Raw genomic sequence first — 24,037 nt, forward strand, 5'->3', positions numbered from 1 at the left:
ACATATTACTTACATTACAGCATATTATTTATTATAAGGGCAAGATTGATAATGGAAATAGAATTTCAAAGCCGCCCTGAGTCTTTGGAGAGGGGCGGCATATAAATTGAATTAATTAAATTAAATTAAATTGTGGGCCACATGAGATACCTGGCATGCCAATCAGCTATTTGGTGCTAGGGGTGCAGGACAATACTGGAGTTGGCAGTATCTGTGAAGCCTGGAGGTGTTGAGATGCTTGTCTCTCAAGATGAAAGTAACTGGGAAAACACAGGTGGCAATGAATCTTTCCTGATGATGGCATTTGGTGGATTATTTTTCAAAATGTACCAGCAGACTTCAGTTGGCTGCTTGGCAGATCACACACAGCCTACGGGTTGTATTTTGTTGCAGGGTTTGTCTAGTGCCCAAGTAGTTTGGACCAGAAGTGAAACTATCTTAAATCCAAATTCTGTGTTTTAAACTCTCAGTGCACTCCAACCAATACAATCAAATTGATTTTGACCAGCAATTCCCTCTCTTGCAACTTGGATACGTACTGTAATAGCATTTTAAGTACCTTTTATGTGAAACATTCATTGTCCTAATAGCAAATTTGGGTGATGAGTACTGCTAGGAAAATAATGTGTTTCGGTAGAGGTACAAGAGGGAAGCACTTCCTTCAATTTTAGAATATTTTAAATATTTTAAAGAACTGCCATAATTCAAGGACTTCTTTGTAATCCACTATCATCCCCACTTGATTATTGTTGTATGAAATTCAGCATAAGAAATTTTTAATTATAAAATATAATTTATATATTTAAATATAATACCCGTTTTCCTAACTTTTTAGATTTTACTTCCTTTATTGAATTATTTGGACCCACTTTGTTGCAGAGATTGTTCAGTTTGCTGACTTTTTCAAAAACGTTTTTTTGTATTCATACATCTGATATAGTCAAGCAATCTATTTGTATCAAAAGATTTTATTCAATGCATCAAAAAGCATAATATTGTTTCATTTTGCTTCTTTCAAAACAGAAGTTGATAATGTTAGCTGAAGTCTATATATATATATACACAAGTGTTACTTTGATTTTTTTTGTGTCCAGAAATAATCTAAATTCATGCAGAAATTGAACAGGGATTACAGAATTGCTCAGATCTGCAGTACCACTTCACTGAAATATTTTCCATTGCAGTTATCAAAAGTTTCATCACATGTGTCTGGAGGGAGTTGGTTATTGTTATCTTTAATTGGAGACAATGGTTTTGATTTTCTACAGGAAGGTAGTATTTCTGATTCCCTACAAGCAAAAAAAAATGTATGGTTAATAGTGGTATAGAGGAGTATTAACAAAGTTTAAAGTGAATTGGATTTATTGTCAGAGCTACATTTTTACTGCATACCAATAAAAACAACTGGCTGGTTGGATTATTCTTTCTCTCCATTACCTCCCCACTACTTTTGGAAAGTAAGTCCTGCCAAAGTCAGTTACCCAAGATGGAAGAAAAGATACTACTTTTGTCTCAAGAAGTTGCAAGCTCTTTATTCCCCAGCAGCAGGAGGTACCAGCAAAGCCAAGGAGAAACTGCTTTATGGAAAAATAGTGAAGCTAGAAGGAATGAAAACTTATTTCTGAAAACTGCCTCGAAGATAAAAATTAATACTTTAGCAGACATAGAAGAGGAATCGGTAAGACGATAACTGATAGTTTGGTTTTGTTCTGACCTTAAAAATAATCCCTCAGAACATGTATATTTTGTTATGAGTAAAGAAATATGTAAATAAATCAGTTAAATCCATTATCTGTAGATAAATGCAAATATTAAGCAAATGGAAGAATTCTGCAGTTAATAAAGCTACAACCACAGGAGATAAAAGTTTCTTTGGTATATATTTTATTCCTAATCATTTAAAGAGGATGGAATTCAACAAATACTCCTAAAATTAGAGGCAAAATGAATTCTCTTAAATATTTATGTCCCCCCTCCCTTATCTCCACTCTTGGCCGCCTCCATCAGCAGACAAACTTAATTCTTTGGGGATTCAAATGGTTACTTTAAGGACTATAAATGCACTATTCTGTTGAAAAGTAATAAGCTAATGCCATGTTTTAGGACCATATATTGTTTCATCAATACTTCCCTTTCTCCACAAAACATTAAAATAAAACAATTGAACAGTTAGATTAAAAGAGATTCACCTTTTGAACTGGAAGCTCTTCCAGAGATCATTAATTTTCACCTGCAGTCCTGACTTGTTTTCAGCATCGTGGTTTTTTTTCTTTATACTTGTTATTTTCTTGCTTAAGCCACTAACTTTGGCGGGCATCAGTAATTTATATTTTGTCACCATAGGAGATTTTAGAGAATTGGTTCTACATAATGCAGGAATCTGAAGAGAGAGAGAGAGTGTGTAAAAAAATCTTTTGTTTCAGTGAAGTCTTATAAATTGTCCCTGTAAAGAGTAGACATTGATAGACGAAAATATTTGTAACTTCAGGGATGAACTGTGGGATCCTTGGTGCTCTCTGAGCTAGGTGGTTTCCTTGCAGTCATTTTATTACCGAACTAGGTAACATCATCAGTGCAGGCACATTACCTAGTTTGGCAATGAAACCACTGCAAGGAAACTGCCTAGTTCAGAGAGCATCAAGGGACTTGACACTACTTGACAGCTACTAAAAGCATTTTTATAGTTGAACATGCATATCATTTCAAACACTTAAAGACTGGATTTGTATAGCACACTTAACTCTAAACCCAAATTAGCAACAGACAATGGATTTTCATTTGATGCTACATCGAAACAAACTGGGTTAGTGGGACAGCATGATTCATATAACATGCTGAGAAAAATAGTCGGGCTTCTTACAATATAATAACTAGAAACAATTCCATTTAATCTAATTGTTATGCAAACTCACCCCAAAATATTTCTGAAAGTTTCACTTGTATTAAAATCTTAACGTTAACCAGTATTAAAACACACTGAAAACAATATAATAATCCAAACCATGTTGTTATTAAAATACAAATACAATTATGCAAACAATGGTTACTATACACATACCTCAAGAATGAGGAAAAAGAAGTAACTAACCACAAGATGTCAGTATAATTCTGAAGAATATAAAGAAGTATTTTAATCAACTAATGACATTTTACGGATTCTGTAGGCAAAGTTTATTAAAAATGGCTTACAGCAGAGAATTAAAAAAACAACAATAAATCACCAAAAATAAAGCTTAAAATAACATAAATCAGCCATTACAAACTTTTCAGTGTATCTATATATATATGAGGCTTCATTGCTCAGTGTTCATTCTCTCTTGATAAATACAGTATTGGAATTTTTACTCAATAGGGATCAAATGACTAATATTATTTCCAAAAGGAAAATTAACAATATTTTCCCACTAAGGAAACTAAATTAAAGAAACAGAGGAAAAAAAATCCAATGTTACCATGTTTGATCAACTATTGAAACCAGCTGTGTTCAACCTAATCCAAAATCTTACCATCAGAGTGGAACATTACAAATATATATAACTTATACTCTGTTAACTAAATGTGATCTTAAAATGAAATCAAATACAGTGTTTGATGGTTCTAGCATATAACGTAACTTCTCAGTTTAAAAAATACTGCACAACTTTGACTGAAACCATGATATAGATCTCTGTAGTGAACTTAAGGAGAGAGCGTTCCTTATTCTCTCTTTCCTGTTTGTGCAAAAGGTGAAAAAAATAACATGATCTGAAATAATAAGATTTGCATGATTTAAAGCACTCCATACATGCTTAATTAAATAATCCTTTTCAATTGTACTGCAATTGGCAGCCTGATCTGGGATGCCTTAGGCAATTTAATGATTTTATGATAGATCTCAGGGTCAAATCAAAAATTTTCAGATTTCATTGAAAGCTTACTTTGGTTGAAACAAGATCACTGAATTTGCATATGACGCCAAACTACTTCCATTTAAAATAAAGGTGAAAGAAGATAGAGCCTAAAGTCTGAATCTCATATCAAATAGCTCAGCTGCAGTTTTAGCTATTTGAAAAGAGGCCTACATCACTTGCAAGAAGCTATTGCAGCCCTAACATGAGTAATATGACAACCCTATGTATACAGGGAGTCCTCAATTTATGACCACATAAGTTGCTAAGTGACAAATTTGTTAAGTGAGTTTTGCCCCATTTTACAATCTTTCCTGCCAAGTTGTTAAGTGAATCACTGAAGTGGTTAAGTTTATAATAAGGTTGTTAAGAGTCAATCTGGCATCTGAATTTTGATCACGTGACCATGGGGATGCTGCAATGGACGTAAGTGTGAAAAGTTGTCGTAAGTCACATTTTTCAGTGCCGTTGTAACTTTAAACAGTCACTAATTGAACTGCTGTAAGACAAGGAATACCTGTACTTTCAAAGTACTAGGAATAGCTCTGAGGTAAGAGAGGGGAGAACAGGAGTAATATTTTAGTTATATCACAGGATGATGGTGATCATAAGTAATATCTAGAATATGTTATGATTAATCCATACATGTTAAAACAGGTCCTGTCTGCAAGTCCTACTTTAGTATTGAGATAGAAAGCAGGAATTATAAATGAAAAAGAGGAAAAAGATATACCATATTTTTGGGAACTGTGTTCTTATTATCTCTACATTCTGAAAATGGAAGGATCTGAGAATTTAGATTATCATCTGGTTCTGGACTGCTGTCAGATTCCTGCCATTTAAAAAAAAAGACAGGCATTATTTTACCTTAAATGTGAACTCCATGTTATTTTTAAAAGTAAAATGGCTGAAGCTATGCCTAAATGAAGTAGAGCAAAACAGTTATGATTTTTCAACCCAGTACTGTATGCTTCTTAAAAGCGATATTAGAATTAATTTCCAATAACTAGCAAAGTGACACAACAATTACGGTGTTTCCCCGAAAATAAGATGCTGTCTTATATTTTTTTGAACCCCGAAATAAGCACTTGGCCTTATTTTCGGGGAGGTCTTATTAGTTTGGGGTACATGGAGCAAGACAGGGCTTCTCTTGCAGTTTTACCTGATTTCCAGCTCTGTCTCCCTAACCCTAACCAGAGGAAATGGCGGGGATTGGCTATGCATGTGTTTAAATAATTTTGGGGAGGGCTTTTTTTTTGGGGGGGGGTTATTTTAGTGCATGTGCTCAAAAGCCCAATCGGGCTTATCAGGGGATGTCTTATTTTCAGGGAAACGGTATAATCCTGTACCAACTTTCATGAAAGTCAGCCCTATTAAAACCAATGATGATATATATCAGAATGTCTATTAGAAAATGAAAACATCTCATTGCTTAACACATTCCGACACTCTTAGCAGTTAATCAAATTAAAATGTATTCGTTTACCGCAATAAACAGACTATCAGGCAGGCAGGCAGACTTTGAGTTTTCATAAACAGAAGTTATTTTATGAAAGGGAAGCCAGATGTGTAGCTATTGCAACAAATAAGAACAGATTTGGACAATCCCTTGAGAGTGCCATGACAATTTAATAAACTGCTTAACTAAAACATAGAATAATCTTACTTTGGCAGGTGTAGCATTTTTCTTGGTCACTGGGGACTTTTCTGAAGTATCCACCTTGCTTTGCAACAGCTTGTCAAGATTCTGTTTTGATTTACACCGCAGTTCTTTTAAAGGTGATGTCTCTTCATCAGACTCTTTATTTGCTGGTGAGGTTATTTGTGAGCCAGTCACACTATAGTCTTCACTTGTATCTTTACTTGGTCTTTGATACTGCTTTAGCAGTGCTATGCTTTGTGATAGGCTAGGAGTCGAAGATTTCTCTGCAAAGCTTCTAGACCAAGTGAAACAGCTGGACTGTCCTACCCCAGGTGTGGTTGAGAAGAGTCTTTCTATTTCTCCAGTCTCCGATGAACAGGGACTCTGGTCTTCTGTTAATTTGTTTATTTCCTTAGTTGGACTATCAGCCTCATTGTCCTGTAGAGGCTGGTCAGTTTTATTCTTTGATATAGTCTCAGGCAGATCTCCAATGTTGCAGAAAAACCTAATATACGTTGACCGAGTATAAGAAGAAATGAGAGATATTAAAAACTGTGTGCATTAATCTAATCATGTTAAAATGTTACAGTTTTACTGAAAAAGGAAATTATGAACATAAGTTAAAATTATGGACATATGCTGAAATAATTAGAAATTAGTGAATTATAACAACCTATGCTAGACCTATGCTTTCTTACCACTCTCAATAGTTTTACGGTGCTTATGTAATATGTCAAAACACGCTAGTTAATATTTATTTTTAATGTTAAAAAAATCTGTGAATCAGATGATGCATATATAACACAGGTTCGCATGAAAGTCATGTCATTCAACCAGAAAGCCAGGAGATGAATCAAATAAATATGTTGAACACATTGCAACATAAATGCAAATCTGTCATAATTGCATTATAACTAGAATCTTTGAGGTTCAGAACACTGGATCATGTTTTCTAAATTCATTATATTCTATAGTGAAATAATAAATAGCTTTACATGAACATACTATGCATATTAGGGTTTGGTGGCATAGCCTTTGTTTATTTAACAATTAAGAAAAAATATTTTGTGATTCTAAGCCAACGTAAATAACCTTTTTGGTTTTTTTTTTCATACACAGAATATATAAGATCAGAAATAAACAGAAGAAAGTATTGCCCTTGTCTAATGAAGTCCCTACTAATGAAGGGAGGGAGGGGGAGGGGGAGGGGGAGAGAGAGAGAGAGAGAGAGAGAGAGAGAGAGAGAGAGAGAGAGAGAGAGAGAGAGAGAGAGAGAGAGAGAGAGATTGCATATGGGATACAGTGTCAGGGATATCTACACATTAGACACAATGCAGTCCTGAAAGCTAGACTGCTAATGCATTCTGTTCGGCACTTGTACATCTATTCTTGCTGCACTGAATAGAATAGAATTTTTTATTGGCCAAGTGTGACTGGACACACAAGGAATTTGTCTTGGTGCATATGCTCTGAGTGTACATAAAAGAAAAGATAGGTTCATCAAGAATCATAAGGTACAACACTTAATGATAGTCATAGGGTACAAATAAGCAATCAGGAAACAATATGAATATAAATCATAAGGATACAAGCAACAAAGTTACAGTCATACAGTCATAAGTGGAAAGAGATGGGTGATGGGAATGATAAGATTAATAGTAATCAGACTTAATAAATAGTTTGACAGTGTTGAGGGAATTATTTGTTTAGCAGAGTGATGGTGTTTGGGAAAAAACTGTTCTTGTTGTTCTGGTGTGCAGTGGTCTATAGCGTCGTTTTGAGTTAAGTGAGGTAAGAGTTGAAACAGTTTATGTCCAGGATGTGAGGGGTCAGTAATATTTTCACAGCCCTCTTTTTGACTCGTGCAGTATACAGGGCTTCAATGGCAGGCAGGTTGGTAGCAATTGTTTTTTCTGCAGTTTTAATTATCCTCTGAAGTCTGTGTCTATCTTGTTGAGTTGCAGAACCAAACCAGACAGTTATAGAGGTGCAGATGACAGACTCAATAATTCCTCTGTAGGGCCGAACTTGCTTTTACACCAAACAATGAGGGGTGCTCAGGTAGCTGGCTCTTCTAGGCTCTCCTCTAGTCTCGCCTTGTCTCATGTCACAATGCCTCTCCTCTCCTCCAGCCATGTCCAGTGCCGGCTTCCATTCTCAGCACAAAATGAACGCAGCTAAGTTTTTGTCTCACCAAAGTGGTACCCATTTATCTACTCAGTATATTGCATGCTTTCGAACTGTTGGGTAGGCAGAGGCTAGGGATCGAGTGATGGGAGCTTGTTCACATAGTCTGCAAAGTATTTACTAATTATAACCCAATACAGAATATTTAGAATAGTCTCACTTGGGAGATGCCTCGGAAGAAATCAAAGTAAAATCTTGCTTGTATAAAGTTGAATTGTAATTGAACTGCTATCAAACAGTGGCAACCTTTATTTATGCAATTAACTTTTTAAAAGTGTTTTTTAAAAAAATATTCCTGAGGTGCTTATGGCCACATCCTCATGTCATCCTTTGCCTCATCAGCTTATCATTGGCAATTTGTAATTTAAATGCTTTAACATTTAAGTCCATAAAAATGACTGCATATCTATAGATTCTTATAAGGGTTGAAGACATTAATCACATAGATCCCTCATGTCACTTTTTGACATGTCAAGCAATCAGGTGTTCCTAAGGCTCTAATTGTGTAGACTAATGTTTTTCAAGTTTAGCAATTTTAAGGTTTGTAGACTTCAATTCCCAGAATTCCCCAGCTTACTGGCTAGAAAATTTTGGGAGTTGAAATCCACACACCTTAAAGTTGCCAAGGTAGAAAAATACTGATGTAGACACTGCAATTCCTAGAATTCTCAGCCAGCACAGTCTCACATGGAGAGCTCCATATTGAATAAAGTAGCTGTGATATTAATTATATTTCATAATATACTGTGTAATCCTGATTAGACTATCTGATTCTACTGATAGTGTTTAAGATTTTTTAAAAAAATATTATTATTTTTTTTTTTTAAATAACTGAAATTGCGGGAACGCAATTTAAAGACACATACCTGCTTCTGGTTCCTGGAACAACCACTGCACCATTGTTTTCATTCTCCTTCTGAAAAATAGTGGCAAATTTATTTCTAAGCCTGGGCTGAACACAAGAATTGTCCTTATTTTTGCATGAGTCCTGGGAAGCACAGACTGCAGATGTTCCACTAAAACGTTGCTCATTCTCATCACATTTTTCTGTTTTGTTTTTTTTTGAGTTCGAAAAATACTGGCTTAACAGTTCTTCTTCTGATACTTCTTCTAAATATAGAAAAGATGAATTAAGTTCAATTCTACTAGAAACTAGATCTATATCAGCATTTTTAATAGATTGATATTAATAGAGTAGACAAATACTATAGATGTATACTAGTTTACCCCAAAAGAGAAAAAGAAAAATTGAAGAGTCAAAAGAAATAAACAAATTATGTTTTTTTTAAACATAAGTGTTCTGTTAATAATACCTTTGGGTGATGTATAGAAATATATATAAGGAATTAAGAAAGATGCTATTGGTAAATGCTTATTTTTCCCTAACCATTGTATTGAGCATTCAAGATTTACATGCTAAAGATAAAATTAGTTTAAGACTTTGTTTCATAATATATATATGGGTCTGGTGTCATTCGTCGTGTTAGGGACTCGTTTGTCAATAAGGGCGGGTTTCCAAATGGCTGGGAGGCGGGTCCCTAACACGACGAATGACACCAGACCCACACTCATGAGAGCCACACAGGATGTCACCAGCACACATCCACGCAGAAAGCAAACTCAAACCCACACTGATAATGAGCCATGACCAAGGACCAGAAGCCAGACCGCAGCTGCATCATTAGCCACTTTAAACCCCTCCAATCCATACATGAAGCAGACTGACACCCACCATGAAGAGCTCGCACGGCCACAAACACGAAGCCAAACAACAACAACGCAGCTCACCAGCTCAAATCCCCCTGCAACTCAGACTAAGCTGAGCACAACCAAGCCCCCACCCAAACAGAACACACCCCCATCCAATCAGAGCACAACCAACCCCCCATCCAATCAGAGCACAGCCAAGCCCTAACCAATCAGAACACACCTCCACCCAATCAGAACACAGCCAAGCTCCCACCCAATCAGCTCACACCCCCACTAGCAGTTAAAAGGAAGAGACAGCTGCGATCTCACATTGCTCCTGGAAGCACGAAGCCGAGAACACCAGCCTGAAGATGACGAATGAGACTTCGTCGAAACGTCGCCAAGACACTTCCAATTTTACGCGGGAGAAGACCCGAATAACCAAAGACCTACATACATATATATATATATATATATGTAGGTCTTTGGTTATTCGGGTCTTCTCCCGCGTAAAATTGGAAGTGTCTTGGCGACGTTTCGACGAAGTCTCATTCGTCATCTTCAGGCTGGTGTTTTCGGCTTCGTGCTTCTAGGAGCAATATATATATAGTGTGTGTGTGTGTGTGTGTGTGTGTGATTAAAAATGTAGCAATCATACCATGCCTTGGTCTTTTTGCCACTAGCATTTTGCTAGGAAGTTTGAGTCCTTTTAAGTTAATTAGCTGCTCAACTCCTCGGGTAGTGGATTTCTCTAGCAAAGGTGTTGAATTTGTTACAATTTTTGCAGTAAAACAGGGTTTGTAGTCCCTGCTCCAAATACTCTTTAAATAGGATGACTTCTCCTGAGTATAACTCACATCCCAGCTGCGGCTTCTTGGTAATACAGGCTATACCAAAAGAACAGAAAGAAAAACATAAAGTTATATTACTCTGTTTCTCTAAATTACACTGAAGATAATTTTATTACTAGTTTAGAGTTTTCTCAATCATGTTTTGGTACCTTGCCACTGGACACTGAACAAAGGGAACGTAGGACAGTGATCAAGACTACTGAAAAGATTGACTGTTGCAATCTTTTCAACTCATATATGCCTTAATACCTTTCTGATTGGGAAACTCTTGAATTACAGCTGCCTATGTGATAATGACTTTAGTTATGTAATGGCTTTGGTTTTTCCGGATGATGTACTACCCAAAACTGGTTTAACTCTGAACGATTCTGTATTGTCTTCTATACAATAGCCTTTCAGACACTTGAAAATAGCTCTGTGTCCTGCAGCTGTCAATGCTTCTCCAGATTATGTTCTACAAAGTCATCAGATCTTTTTCTTTTGTGCTGCCTGAACTATTGCCAAATATGATCCTAGGAGTTTGCATTTGTCCCGGTGAAATTTATCTTGCTGTGTTTCTGTCCATTGCTCCAACTTGTCAAGATTCTCCTGAATCTTGGTATTTAAATTTATTTCTAACATTAACCAAAATTTTATATTAGAATTTAAACAACAAAACATATAGTAACACTAAATATTAAGAATATATACCCTGTTTCCCCCCAAATAAGACATCCCCTGTTAATAAGCCAAATTGGGCTTTTGAGCGCATGGCAATAAGGCCAAGTGCTTATTTCAGGGTTCAAAAAAAATATAAGCCAGGGTCTTATTTTCGGGGAAACACAGTAGCTAATTGCTTTATAACATGAGAAATAAGAAATAATTTTTATGTCACTTTTTTTTTCAAAACAATTTTCTAAACTGACTGCTTAATAGTGTCTCTGGAGTTTTGCTTGTATCGATATGAATTGACTGAAATTATGAGTCCTTTTCTCCTATTTTTGAAAGTAGGAACAATTGTCCTTCTCCAATTCTCTCTGACATTATGCTAATTTTCCATGATTTCTGAAAAATCACAAAAAAGGCATCACATGAGGCCCCAAATCAGAAAATTCTCCAATGAGACTATTTTTTTAAAAAAGGCTTTTCAGCATAGCATCTATGGAACTTCCTTTTCTAAAAGTTATTGACAACCAACCCAAGATACTTACTGTATAAAGTCAAATCTAATGTATAGTTAACAAGCAAGTCCTCCTGTCAATTCAAATCAAATCACATAAAAGGGTTGAATACAGAATATTTAGCACAGAGGATACTTATGCCTGAAGAGACTCAACAAGGACAAAAATAGTTTTGTAGTGCCTCCAAGTGGTTCTTAACTAATACATGATCTAAAATTGTAGTTTTGATACAGGATTTTTATATAATGTATCAAATCCTGGCATAAAATGTATAACTCTATATACTTCAGATTTATCTAAGTCTAAGTTCAAAGTCAAGCAAAAACACAAGGACAAAATTGTTCTTGATAGACCATTAAAATATTTTTTTAGATACAAAATATTACCCGTGATACATCAGGATCGTAGTCATCAATTTGCTCCATTGTGAAAATATCTTTATTTCCAAGTGCAATTTGAAAAGCAGTCCTATCATCAAAGTATCTAAATGAATCAATCTCAGAAAAAGCACCACTTTTAATTAGAACTTTCTTTTTTATATAGTTTAATTTTATGGAGTTCATAACTCTGCACAGTTCACATAGAAATGTTCATACAGTTTTACAATGTATGAAAAACAAACTTCAACCTTTGTTTTAAGTAGATATAAACTTAAATAACTTAATAGCTATCTGAGGGATTAAGACTGCATATAACTTAATCCCAACTTCATTTTCCGGGAGGTTTCAATGAGATTATGAAATAGCAGGCCTCCTACAATGGCTTATATTATTTGAAAAAACATTACTATTTATTCAAGATTAATACTATTCTGAAGGGAATCAACATAAGCCAAATCAAATCTAAATAGCAATTGATCTGGAAACAATTCCTTTTTTGCAATAGCAGTGCTTAAGGATTTTACCAACTGACATAGAAACAATGGTGACATTTTTATGCCCTCTAAGTATATTACATTTTTATTTGATAAAGGATACTTTCCAGCATAAACTAGAGTTTCTGGATCAATATCATCTTCATAAGCATTCAGTGGAACAAGTTTCCTTCTGACTGGGTCAAAAACCAACTGATAGAGGAAAGTATTATTAGCACGAATAAATCCTTGTATGTATTCTTCAGTTACCGAAATATTCATTTTTAAATACTGACCCATTTTTCCAATGACCTGTCAGGAAAATGAACAAATAGTGCTCATGGGTAATAGCAAACACAAGTTTATTTAGTTTATAAATAATCTCTTTAGTCAGATTAGGGGACAATTTCCATAATTATCTCTCCTCCTATCGTATCATTCCCTAATGATCTTAGAAACAGTTGTTCAGAAAGAAAGTCAATATCTAAGCCAATACCTTTATGAATCTACATATCAGTGCTTTGGACTTTGCATGAAAAAAATCTAGAACATCTGAGTTATGTGAAAGGTTATTTTCTAAAGTAGAGAATATCCTAAACACAGAACTGTTCCTCTTTTTTTTCTATAGGGACAACTAAAAGATGCACAACTGTCTCTAGGATGAAAGAGAACTTTTCTCTTCCAATTACAAAACTATAAAAGTATAACAAGCCTAAATATAATTCAAACAAACATGCATAGATCAAAAACATAATAAGAAAATAATAGGGCTTCCCTTCAAGGATAATTCAGAAGTTCTTTTGATATCATGTGAGCACAGCTTCTTTCTGCTATTCATTAAAATAGAGAGCAAGCCTAGGAAAGCAGCACCACTGCTTTTAAGGTACCCAGTATGAAAAGGAAATCAAACCATAGCTGCATGAAAACTTGGAAAACTTGCTATGTGAAAAGTGGTACATCCTCTGAAACAGGAAATACATTCACAGGGGAAAAAAAACCATCCTCTATCCTAATGTCCAGATCTCTCAGCGAGGAGATGATACAGGAGCAAGCATCTACATAAAGTTATAGTTAGTAGGAAAATTAGGAAAATTTCTGCTCTCAGTTCCCCAGGAGAAACATTGTTAAAATCATTGGGAATTAACAAAAGAAGAAAGAAGATGCTTTCTGAATAAGAGTTAAGAAGCTTGGATCACTTGTCTCTCAATGAATCCTGATGTGTAACCTTAATATTAGACAACTTTTTCCACAGTCCACTGGGCAAATTTAAATCCAATCCATTTCTTCTCTTGTATGGAAGTTTTTTGAAAGGGTTACCTAAATTAGATGATTCCAAATCAGCTTCTGAAAGCATGATGGGCTCTTTTTAAATGGGAGGATACCCTAGAAATCACCTCCGGATAATGTAGATTGAGTTGTTACAGAGGAAGAAATAAAAACTAATTTCCAGTACAGAGACTGAGCTGGGAGTCAAGGTTCTTTAAAATTGTCTGTCTGAATTGCATTCTGATTGATTTTGCATAACTTGCATATTATTGTGAGTTGTTACGCTGCTTGGATAAGCCCACCCACCCAGTTCCAATCCCCATAAACTGAACTGATAGATTTTGATTATATTGAGATGCTGGGGCACAAACCCAACTTTACCACATCTCTAGAAAATGGTACCTGCCATGCTCAGTTACCTGAATGCTGGAGGAAATAAATTGGATGCATTCCTAAATAAGAACATTTATCATGAGAATCCCACCTGCTCCCCTGAATCAACTGAATAGCAAGGACAGAATAGAACACTTTTTGTCATAACAATCTCCTTGAAAACTACAAGCAACCTGGGAAAAAATAAAAAAAAATCACTACACGAAGATCCCAATTTGGTTATCGATGATGGAGGCAATGATCTATCCAAACACTACAGATCTTTATAAAATGGTGAGCTACGCAGAACTCTTGGATAACAAAGGAGAATTAAAATTGGCCTAGGACTTGAAAAAACAAGGAATTGCTATGGAATGGTGGCCTTATTTACAAATTAAAACAAGATTCAAAAAAGACGGTGACCAATATGGCATATATGAGATACGCAGAGATACGGAGGATCCCGGATCTGCGTACCTTCCGCCGCGCTGTGAAGACTTTTTTATTCCATCAAGCAGGCTTGGCCTAATCTCCTCCCTCTTTTAATATGTAAATTTTAATCTGTTTTTAAATTATTGGGGTGTTTTAATTTGTCTGGGCCAAAATGATTTAATTTGATTTTAACTGGTTTTTAAATTTTTTGTATTTATGTATTTTATTGTTTGGCTGTTCACCGCCCTGAGTCCTTCGGGAGTAGGGCGGTATATAAATCAAGTAAACTAAACTAACTAACTAATATGAGAAACAATTGGAATTAGACAAAATATTGCAAGGAACGGGAGGAAAAATGATCACTAAAATATAGAACTTTCTTTTAAGATATAAAATGGAGGAAGAGACAGTAAAAGAGACAATGATAAGCTGGGCCAGAAATTTCTGCTACAATATTGAGTTAGAACATTGGGACAAATTGTGGGAAAGAAATTATAAGCTTACGATGGCAGTAGCCTATATGCATGTGTGTGTATCAAGCAGTAGCAAATTTGACATTCATTTCCTTGACTATAACGAAATGATCTGATTGTCAGTGATAGCAACTTATCCCAAAATACATTATCATTGTCAAATTATATAATACTTTTTTAAAAAAACCTTAGAGATATATTTATGCTGCCCTGCTCAAATCAAACAAAAAAGAGAAAAAGAGATGAAAAACAGAGGGTAGTGGGGAAGAAGGAAAGTGAGTTCCAGATCCAAGCCAAACACTTCACATGTCATCATTTTAATTTCTACTATCCTGTGACAAGAAACAAGTAGATGACACTGTGTTGACTAGTCTTAAATTTGCTGTGAAAGCCAAAGACCTTCACTAATTATTATCCAACACAAACAACCATATGCCTTTCTTACAGATCATCACATACTGTTGTGAGGCAAATTCTGAAATGTTTTAAGTCAATGGCCTGAATACCCGATAAATGTAAAATCCACCCATCCCAACTTAATGACTTATACAGAGTTAGATTGCATGCACAGCAACAGGGACATCCGTCATGGGAGACCTTGAACTCCTCAGAGGAAAATTCTTAGCTGCTGATTGTGCAACACTTCTGAGTTGTAGGGGGGAAAGGTGCTTGAGAGCTTGTGAGAATGTGCATGTAGCGTCTATCTGCCACATCTTTTCCTGGAATTGTGTTGCAGCAAACGGCTGATGATACTATGAAATGACTCGGCTGCTTAAGGAAATACCAACAAATACAACCTGCTTATCATCCAAGCATCTTTTTCCTTTTGTATCCAGTGCTGCCACCCTGTGACAAATATATTTATCAATTGTAGCTACAGATTCTCTTGTCTCTTAGAATCCAGGGTTATGGAGAAAGGGCAGTTTAATGAGCTGCTCCTCCTATTTTAGGGACCCTGATAAGAAAGGGAAAAAATTAGGCCTTTTTTATTTGATCTATTTGTTTATTAAGTGACAACTGGCCTAAAAGAACTCTGAAAAGGCAGCAGAGCTACACCTGTTATCTAAGATGCTTTTATGTCACAGAATGCTGGTAGGCAACCAGCTGTATTGCAGATGATGCTGAACTACAGCTTCCAGCAGGCACAGCTACACGGCTAATTATAAGAGATACAGGATACAGCTATAGTTCAATAGGAGCCACAGGTTGCCCATTCCTGCCCGAGAACCTATGGCAAATTAAGATGGCAAATTAACCAGCATGCACTCTTTCTGAATAACTCGGTGTTGGTAACAGCTAGCAGACATAAAGGATGGTCTGCTGAAGACAAAGCAGATGTGGCAGTAATTAAAAGTATATGTAGAAAGCTCTTGGGCAGAGATTTGGTGGAACTTTAAGTGGGCTACCAACTCTCTCCCCCCCATTCTAACCACTTTCACTTTTTACCTTGATTGCTTCCCTGCTAATGCCTTATCTACTCAGAACCAAAAACAGTAGTTACTTTTACCGTCAAAGAGCCAAGTGAGAAAGGCAGGTTTTGAAAATGTTAGCATCTGAAACGGGAAGAGCTACTAGAGGGAGAATTCATGACATTAAACCCAACTCAAAAGTTTTTCTCGGGTGAATCCCCTTTTCCTGTTGAAGCTTCACCATATGATTCCAGGGAACCATATTGTTTCATAAAGCAGCTTCAAGGGGATGTTTCTTCCTTAAACCTCATTAGAAGAAAGGACCATTTTGAAGTTCTAGAGCAGATTTTCCTCATTATCCATAGAGATTTTTGAAAATAGAAGATAAATCAAGATGCAGAGAACCCATTACCTTTATAATATCGGGGTTATTGGCTATCTTTATTAGTTTGCAAGACTTGCCTAAGCCAATACCATGAATGGATGGAAGGTAGTCACAACCAGAAAGAATACACATGTAGCGGAATTTCTCTTCTGTAAAGACATCCCCAAGCTGTTTGCACATTCCGAGGCGAGCTTGATCAATTTCTAAGCCATTTCCAAATTTGTCGATTTTAAGAAACACCTTGAAATGCAAACAAAATCATGAATGAATATGTATATTCAAGGAACATCCACCAGATGTATCAACCACATCAAAATGGTAGATAGCATCAGGTGTTCAAACTTCTGCCTCATTTCAATGTGCATGCAAAAAGGGAAGGGGCTTTGATTGCCCTAAAAACCCACTCACCATTTTGATATTATTGAACATTACTAATTTTATCTAGTATTCATCTAGTATCAATATACTCAACATTTATCTAAATTAAGGGTACGAGTGAAGCCACATACAGTAAACTTTTCTTTCTCTTTTTGCTACATCTGAAAACCTAATCTCACTCACCTCAGATGTAGTAAAAATATTTCTTGAAAACCATTTTGTCAAATGCCTGCCAAGGGATTTCGACAAATATCAACCATGCTTATACAACACTTTTGTAGCATTTTGAAAATTTTGCATATACTATACATAGCATACAATATTGTGGGTGCCTCATACCGCAGATGGCAGAAGGAGGGCTAAGAACAAAAATACACATTTCATGTGACTTGATGGGTCACAGTTTGTACTGTTGGCACTGCACACTAGAAACACTATTGGCATATTTTTGAAGTAAGGAAACATTAATTGAATTGACGTTGGAGGATTTTACAGTTGGATTAAATAAAAAATTTAATTGTCCCATTTACAATGGGACCATAACAATGGGACAATAACATTGTCCCATTGTACAATGTTATTTTAATTTTAAGCCTAACGAGAAATTAATTACATAGCAATTAGCAGAACATTCTATTTTACATGCCCTTATCACAAATACTTCTAAGTTCAGGGCAGAGATGATGTACAAAGTAGTGGCAAAGAGATTCATCACAAATCAAAAGTCCCCAGTTTTATTCTTACTTCTGTTCATGAACTCCCTAAATGTTCTTAATAAACTACGCTTTTTCAACATAATAGTCACCTACCTTCTTATTTATTTATTATTCGTATTTCTATGCTGCCCACTCTCCGAGGACTCTGAGCGGCTTACAACGAAGACAGTATACTAAATAGCATATTGCCCCCAACAATCTGGGTCCTCATTTTACCCACCTTGGAAGGATGGAAGGCTGAGTCAACCTTGAGCCGGTGAGATTTGTTCTGCTGATCTGCTGAACTAGCAGTCAGCTGAAGTAGCTGCAGTACAGCACTCTAACCACTGCGCCACCTTGGCTCTTCTTGTAAGGATAACATTAAAATTAAATATTTCAAGGGCACACACATGTATATTTACAAGCACATGTGTTCATATGCAGACACACACATACACACACATTTTTGATTTCTCTTTAGAAATATCAAGTTTTGGATCTAAGCATATGAAAGCAAATTCTCCCTCATATGGAAAAAAGTGAAATCTAAGCATCCATGCTCATTTGTATAAATTAGGTAAATGTAAAGGTTCCCCTCACACATATGTGCTAGTTGTTTCTGACTCTAGGGGGCGGTGCTCATCTCCGTTTCAAAGCCTAAGAGCCAGTGTTGTCCAAAGATGTCTCTGTGGTCATGTGGCCGGCATGACTAAACGCCAAAAGTGCACAGAACACTGTTACCTTCCCACCAAAGGTGGTCCCTATTTTTCTACTCACATTTTTTACGTGCTTTTGAACTGCTAGGTTGGCAGAAGATGGGACAAGTAACTGGAGCTCACCCCATTGTACAGTACTAGGGATTCGAACCGCTGAACTGCCGACCTTTCAATAGAAATTTATTGTATAAATTGCACACTGCCAATTTCTAAACCATATTGTTGGCTCTTTTTAGGTTGGTTGTTCAAGTCTGCCTTAACTAATTGAAGATATAACATTTTGCTATATTTAACGCTGGCAAGGGAAGGGAATGCAAAAGACTGGGCCAAAGAGGATCAGGGAATGATTTTTCCATGTAGACTTCCTACCTTTCTGCATCCAAAAGCAAGGAGATCAGAATCCTCTGTAATTATAGCTTGGACCATGCCAGCTTTGTTCAGATAAGCTAACTGAGCATCAGCTTCATAAGGTGCAACAAGACAATCTATTCCTTGGGCTCGGGCAGCCTGCAAATAAACAAACAAAAATAATGCAACATTCAAAATGCTCACATAATACTATACATTAACATATAAAACTACTTTATAATAAATGAACAGTTCACCTGCTAGCTAGAACTTGAATATTGTGACTGGGATTCTAAAAAGCTAGTATTTGAGTTTAGGACAAAGAATACTAGCTCTCCAGGACTCTAGTGGCAATATTCAAGTTGTATCTCCTTGGATAAATAACATGATGAAAGTGGAAAGCGTAATCTAATCTAATCTAATCTAATCTAATCTAATCTAATCTAATCTAATCTAATCTAATCTAATCTAATCTAATCTAATCATCTAATGAAATCCAGCTGCTTTCGCTCCACTTTCTTGAATTCATGAATTACACTCTCTATACAGGTAGTCCTCAACTTACAACCACAATTGAGCCCAACATTTCTGTTGCTAAGTGAAACTTTTGTTAAGTGAGTTTTGCCCCATTTTATAACCTTTTCTGCCACAATTGTTAAGTAAACCATTGTAGTTGTTAAGTTAGTGACACAGTTGTTAAGGGAATCTGGCTTCCCCATTGACTTTGCTTGTCAGAAGGCTGCAAATGGGGATCATGTGATCTTGGGACACTTCAACCATCATAAATATTAGTTGCCAAGCATCTGAATTTTGATCGTGTGACTGTGGGGAGGCTGCATTGGTCGTAAGTGTGAAAAATGGTCATAAATCACTTTTTTCAGTGCCGTTGTAACTTTGAACTGTTATAAGTCGAGGACTACCTGTACTTTTCTAGTTCTTGTACCAGCTTTTACTATTTAGTTACAGTAATATTTTCTTTCCACAGACTTGGCCCATAGAAACTTGAGGAGGGGACACACATTTCCTTGCTGGGGAACATTTTGCCGGTCTAACCCACATGGGGGGGAGGGGAGAAACAGAAGTAAAGGAGAAATGAAAAGACTGTACAATGGCTGTTATCAATTGCCATCCTTGTAAACCTAAATACACTTCCAATTCTAAAAGAACCCAGTCATACTAGATTACTAATGGTCCATAAATTTTTATATAGATCATTTTTATATAGATCAGCCATCAGATCAGTATTAGGTTTATATGTATCCCTGACAGAAAAAAAATGGGGCGGAGGGGGGCTGGAGATTCCACCCAGCTGTGATAGTAAACGTTTTAATTTAGTGGTTGTGGAAAAATGCTTTTGTCTCAAGTTATATCTTTTATTATAAATACGCCACTAAAGGTTACAATAAAATAAGCACAATTCATTGTTTTGTTCTAAACTAAGTTATGCAAACTTAAGATTGATATCAAAGGCAAATGTCAAAATCAAGACATGGAAAGTGAAATTCATAGTAGCAAATATAAACACTTACTTTAATCACTTCACAAGCCATTGCATGTGTAACATTAATGCTGCGAGCAAAGCATTCTCTTGCTTCTGATAATTTCCCTTCACGGAGCAGCTGTTTCCCTTTTAGGAGATTTGTTTGTCGTTTTCTTCAAAATAATAACAAATACCGGTACATTATCTAAGAGTCTCACATTCATAACAAATCAGTAGAATATTGTGCTATTCTCCTCAAAAATATCTGTACATTTTTGAGATTTACCATATAAAAGCTTAAGAATCAGATATAAAAGACAACAATAATCAATAATATAAAGTCCAGTAATAATGTTCGTTACTATTATTATTAGCATATGGCATTGTTATATTACCCAGAAGACCATAATAGTAGAGTAATAGTTTGTCTGCCAATTTACTAGCTCTGTTGTAGGACAAAGTACCCCACAAAAGGGCTTTGTACCAGAAAGGAAGATGAATGGCTTTTCCTGCAGCATCATCAATAGCCCCTTCCGGAGTCACCTCGCAAATAAACACCACAATTGGGAAGGTTCAGAGTGGGCAGGAATTTGAATGCATCAATGGAGCACCAACTTGTCTTCCCACCAATGTGGTACCTATTTATCTACTCACATAGAAGCTTTCGAACTGTTAGGTGAACAGAAACTGAGGTGAGTAATGGGAGCTCACCCTGACATGAAGTGCTAAGATTTAAACTGTTGGAGCAGAGACCATCTCTAGTGTCATTAAGCCACTGAGTCACCCACAGCTCTTGTTCATTGCTATTACTTAATAATAGTAGGGACGTTTCCCAACTCGTAGAGAATACCTTGGGGATTTTTTTCTCTCTGTAATGCCCAGTCAGATCCAGTCCATTTTGATCTCAATCTTTCTTTTGCTGATTTGCCCCTTACCGAATTTGGTCCCACTTTGTTTTTGAGGTATTATTCTGCTAGAAAACAGAATCCCAATTTCTTTCCACTATTCTGTTGAGTTGGAAAGATTAAAAAAAGGAATATTTCCAGCTTTTTAGTATACGCAAACATAACTTACTCTCTTCTTGTTTTTTCAACTTCCTTTTTTGAAGGCAGAGTGCATCCATCAAATACCAGAATTGGTTTAACTCCAAATGATAAAAGCATATCAACAAGTTTCATGCAATAAACTACGTATCTGTGAAAAGAAACACCAGCCTCATACATTTGTCATGACATCTTGAAACATAACATATGATTTGCATAACAAAGCCAACTTCCGCTTGCAACAACAAAATTGCCATTAGATTAGGGTAGCAACATGATCAGCCATGGTTGCAGTTTATATCAATGTAGCTAAATCTATATTTTGTGCCTAGTCAAATACTTAGCTTACAGAAGTAAATGAAGAATGTCATCTGACTTAATTAACTGTAGTAAACACATCATACAAGAGAAAAATATTTCATCTTGTATATTAAATTATTTAAGAAAAGCCTATAGATTAAAAAGATTATCTTCTTTTTGAAATATTTTTTAATTTAGGCTGTAATCCTATGCACCGACTATTCATAATTATTTACTATTACTATTTTTAAATTTAAGAAATCATGTTTAAAATTCTCACAAGTAATTAACATGAAAAAGCCAATTAAGTTCTGTTATTTTTCTGAGTTCATGCATTTAACAACATACTTAATATGCTCAACTTTCCCATCTTTCTTACTGATGGAATACAATGGTAGGCAGCATTTATGCAGCTTTCAGAATGAGACTATCTTCCTGTTCAGTGAACTCTATTTCAAATTTAGGATTAAAATTCACAGCCTATCAGCCTCAGAAGATCCACTGAAATGCTTAAAGGGATTATATGGCTGTGCACCTTCAACCCATATGCACCTGTCATTTCCAATCCAAGCACTCTACATTTGTGCCCAAAATTTGGTGATAAAATGAAAGGGGCTTTTTGCTATCACAATTTTTGGCATGAGAACACATAAATAAGCATGGAAACTTAAAGGGGTGAGAAAAAAGATTAATTTCTACCCTTTAAAGCTGGTAAGAACAGTAAAAAGCATATCACTGAAATTTGGCAGCAAAATCACCAAAGGTTGGAAACATGAATTTTCATGTGAAATGCTAAAATGCAGAAATATCCAGCTTTAAACATCCCTCCAAATCTTTGAAAATGGGTCCTGTGATGTCACAAAAAAACCCCTTCTGCAGCCTTCCAGTTGGCCTAGAAGCCTGTTAAAGCCTGAAGGCTAAAAAGGGTTACAGGCACCCCCACCACATCCGTTACTATTTTACCCACTCTATCAGTCAAATAGTTTTGCACATACTGGTCGGTGGCTTCTCCTTTTGCTAGTTTGTCTGCACATGCATAGGCTCCTTTGTGCAGCCAGCAATAAGTGTCTACAGCAACTACTTGTCCTTTGTACTTCTTCACATGAGTAGGTTCAGCTGCCTCTTTGATAAACTGGAGCAACCCTTGGATTCCCATTGTATCGTATCAGTTGAATTCTGCAAGCAAAGTAAAGAAACACAAAGCCAACAGATTCATAGTTGCTCCTGAGCTGGGCCAGGAAACTTTACAACCCACATCGCTAAAATTTCCATAGACCTCTAGTGCAAAAGAGGCTCTACTACACCCTCACCAAGATGTATTAATTTGATTAATCAGAGAAATTGTTATCAATAAAATAATATATAAAATATTAGTAACTGGTAACTGGTTTGCTGTAGCATGCACCAACAGAACTTGCATTCACATTCACTTGTACTGAGAATTGATTTTGATACATGAGGATTTTCTGATATTAGAATCAACTTTCAGGAATAGATTGCCACAGGCGCAAGACATAGTCTCATCTCTAGTTCATACCTTTCTCTCTTTTCATGTTCTCCAAAATCCATAAAATCCTTTGATCTAACATAGTATAGGGGGGAAAAATTAGCAGTAACACATCTAAGGAAAGTGACAGCTCCTTTCGTCGAGACCTAAAGACTTGGCTGTTTCAACAAATGGGTTGATTCTGATTCCTGGGTTTTATTTTTTTATTGTCGCTGTTTTAAATTGGTTTTAATTACGTTTCCTTTTATTATTGTATGTTTTTAACCTGTGTTCGCCGCCCTGAGTCCTTAGGGAGAAGGGCGACATATAAATTTGTGTAAATAAATAAATAAATAAATAAATAAATATTAACTTTAATTGGAAAGCTGCTGAATTACTTTCTCATGTCCAAGTTGTTGCTTCTCCCTGCTTCCCATTCTTATCCCACTAACACCTAGGCCTAGAAGAATCCTAAACAAGCTTAAACGAAATCTCTAAAACAATACAAATGACCAACCCTTTCATAGGAAGGCGAAGGGGAGGAAAAATGTATTAAAGTAGATAAATTCTTTCCTTTGAAGCGGATATCCTCTGCAGGTCAAGTTTTAAGCAGAAGTGCCGATTCTGAAGCAGCAAGCCAAGCGCTCTAAGTGGCACTGAAAACAATGGATTTAATAAATTTATTTATTTATTTAGCGTATGGCTGGTCACACACAGTATTAAAACACTTCATTTTTACAGGTTAAAACATTTAAAACAATCAAAAAAAAAAAAAGCAGTAAGAAAACCTAAGAGGAAAATTTAATAAAGACCTTAGATCACTAGATAAAAAGATTCCAAAGTTTTCTTTTCTTTTTTTCCCCTCCAGCAACATTCTTACTCGCGCCATTGAATTTAAAGGACAACCCGCGCTTAATCACTTTGCATTCAATTGGCGAAGGAGACAAAGCCGCAACGTGTGTGTGTGTGTGTGTTTTACTAAAAC

At 36.0% G+C, this 24,037-nt stretch overlaps 1 protein-coding gene across 1 annotated transcript; it reads right to left on the reverse strand.

Annotated features, from left to right (window-relative positions):
* Positions 1–1,113: 1,113 nt before the first annotated feature.
* Positions 1,114–22,722, reverse strand: EXO1 (exonuclease 1). Its single transcript, XM_070950636.1, has 13 exons — positions 22,562–22,722; positions 21,298–21,417; positions 20,273–20,396; positions 18,765–18,902; positions 16,634–16,846; positions 12,394–12,581; positions 11,803–11,899; positions 10,064–10,292; positions 8,583–8,826; positions 5,554–6,034; positions 4,621–4,719; positions 2,190–2,380; positions 1,114–1,289 (listed from the first exon to the last, which is right to left on the reverse strand). Exons 1-13 carry the CDS (start codon positions 22,720–22,722, stop codon positions 1,142–1,144), a joined length of 2,433 nt encoding a protein of 810 aa, XP_070806737.1. The 3' UTR covers positions 1,114–1,141.
* Between the last annotated feature and the right edge of the window lie 1,315 nt (positions 22,723–24,037).

This window comes from Pituophis catenifer, unplaced genomic scaffold, assembly GCF_029215685.1.
Source record: "Pituophis catenifer annectens isolate HBS135680 unplaced genomic scaffold, rPitCat1.0.hap2 SCAF_1, whole genome shotgun sequence".
NCBI lineage: Eukaryota > Metazoa > Chordata > Lepidosauria > Squamata > Colubridae > Pituophis > Pituophis catenifer.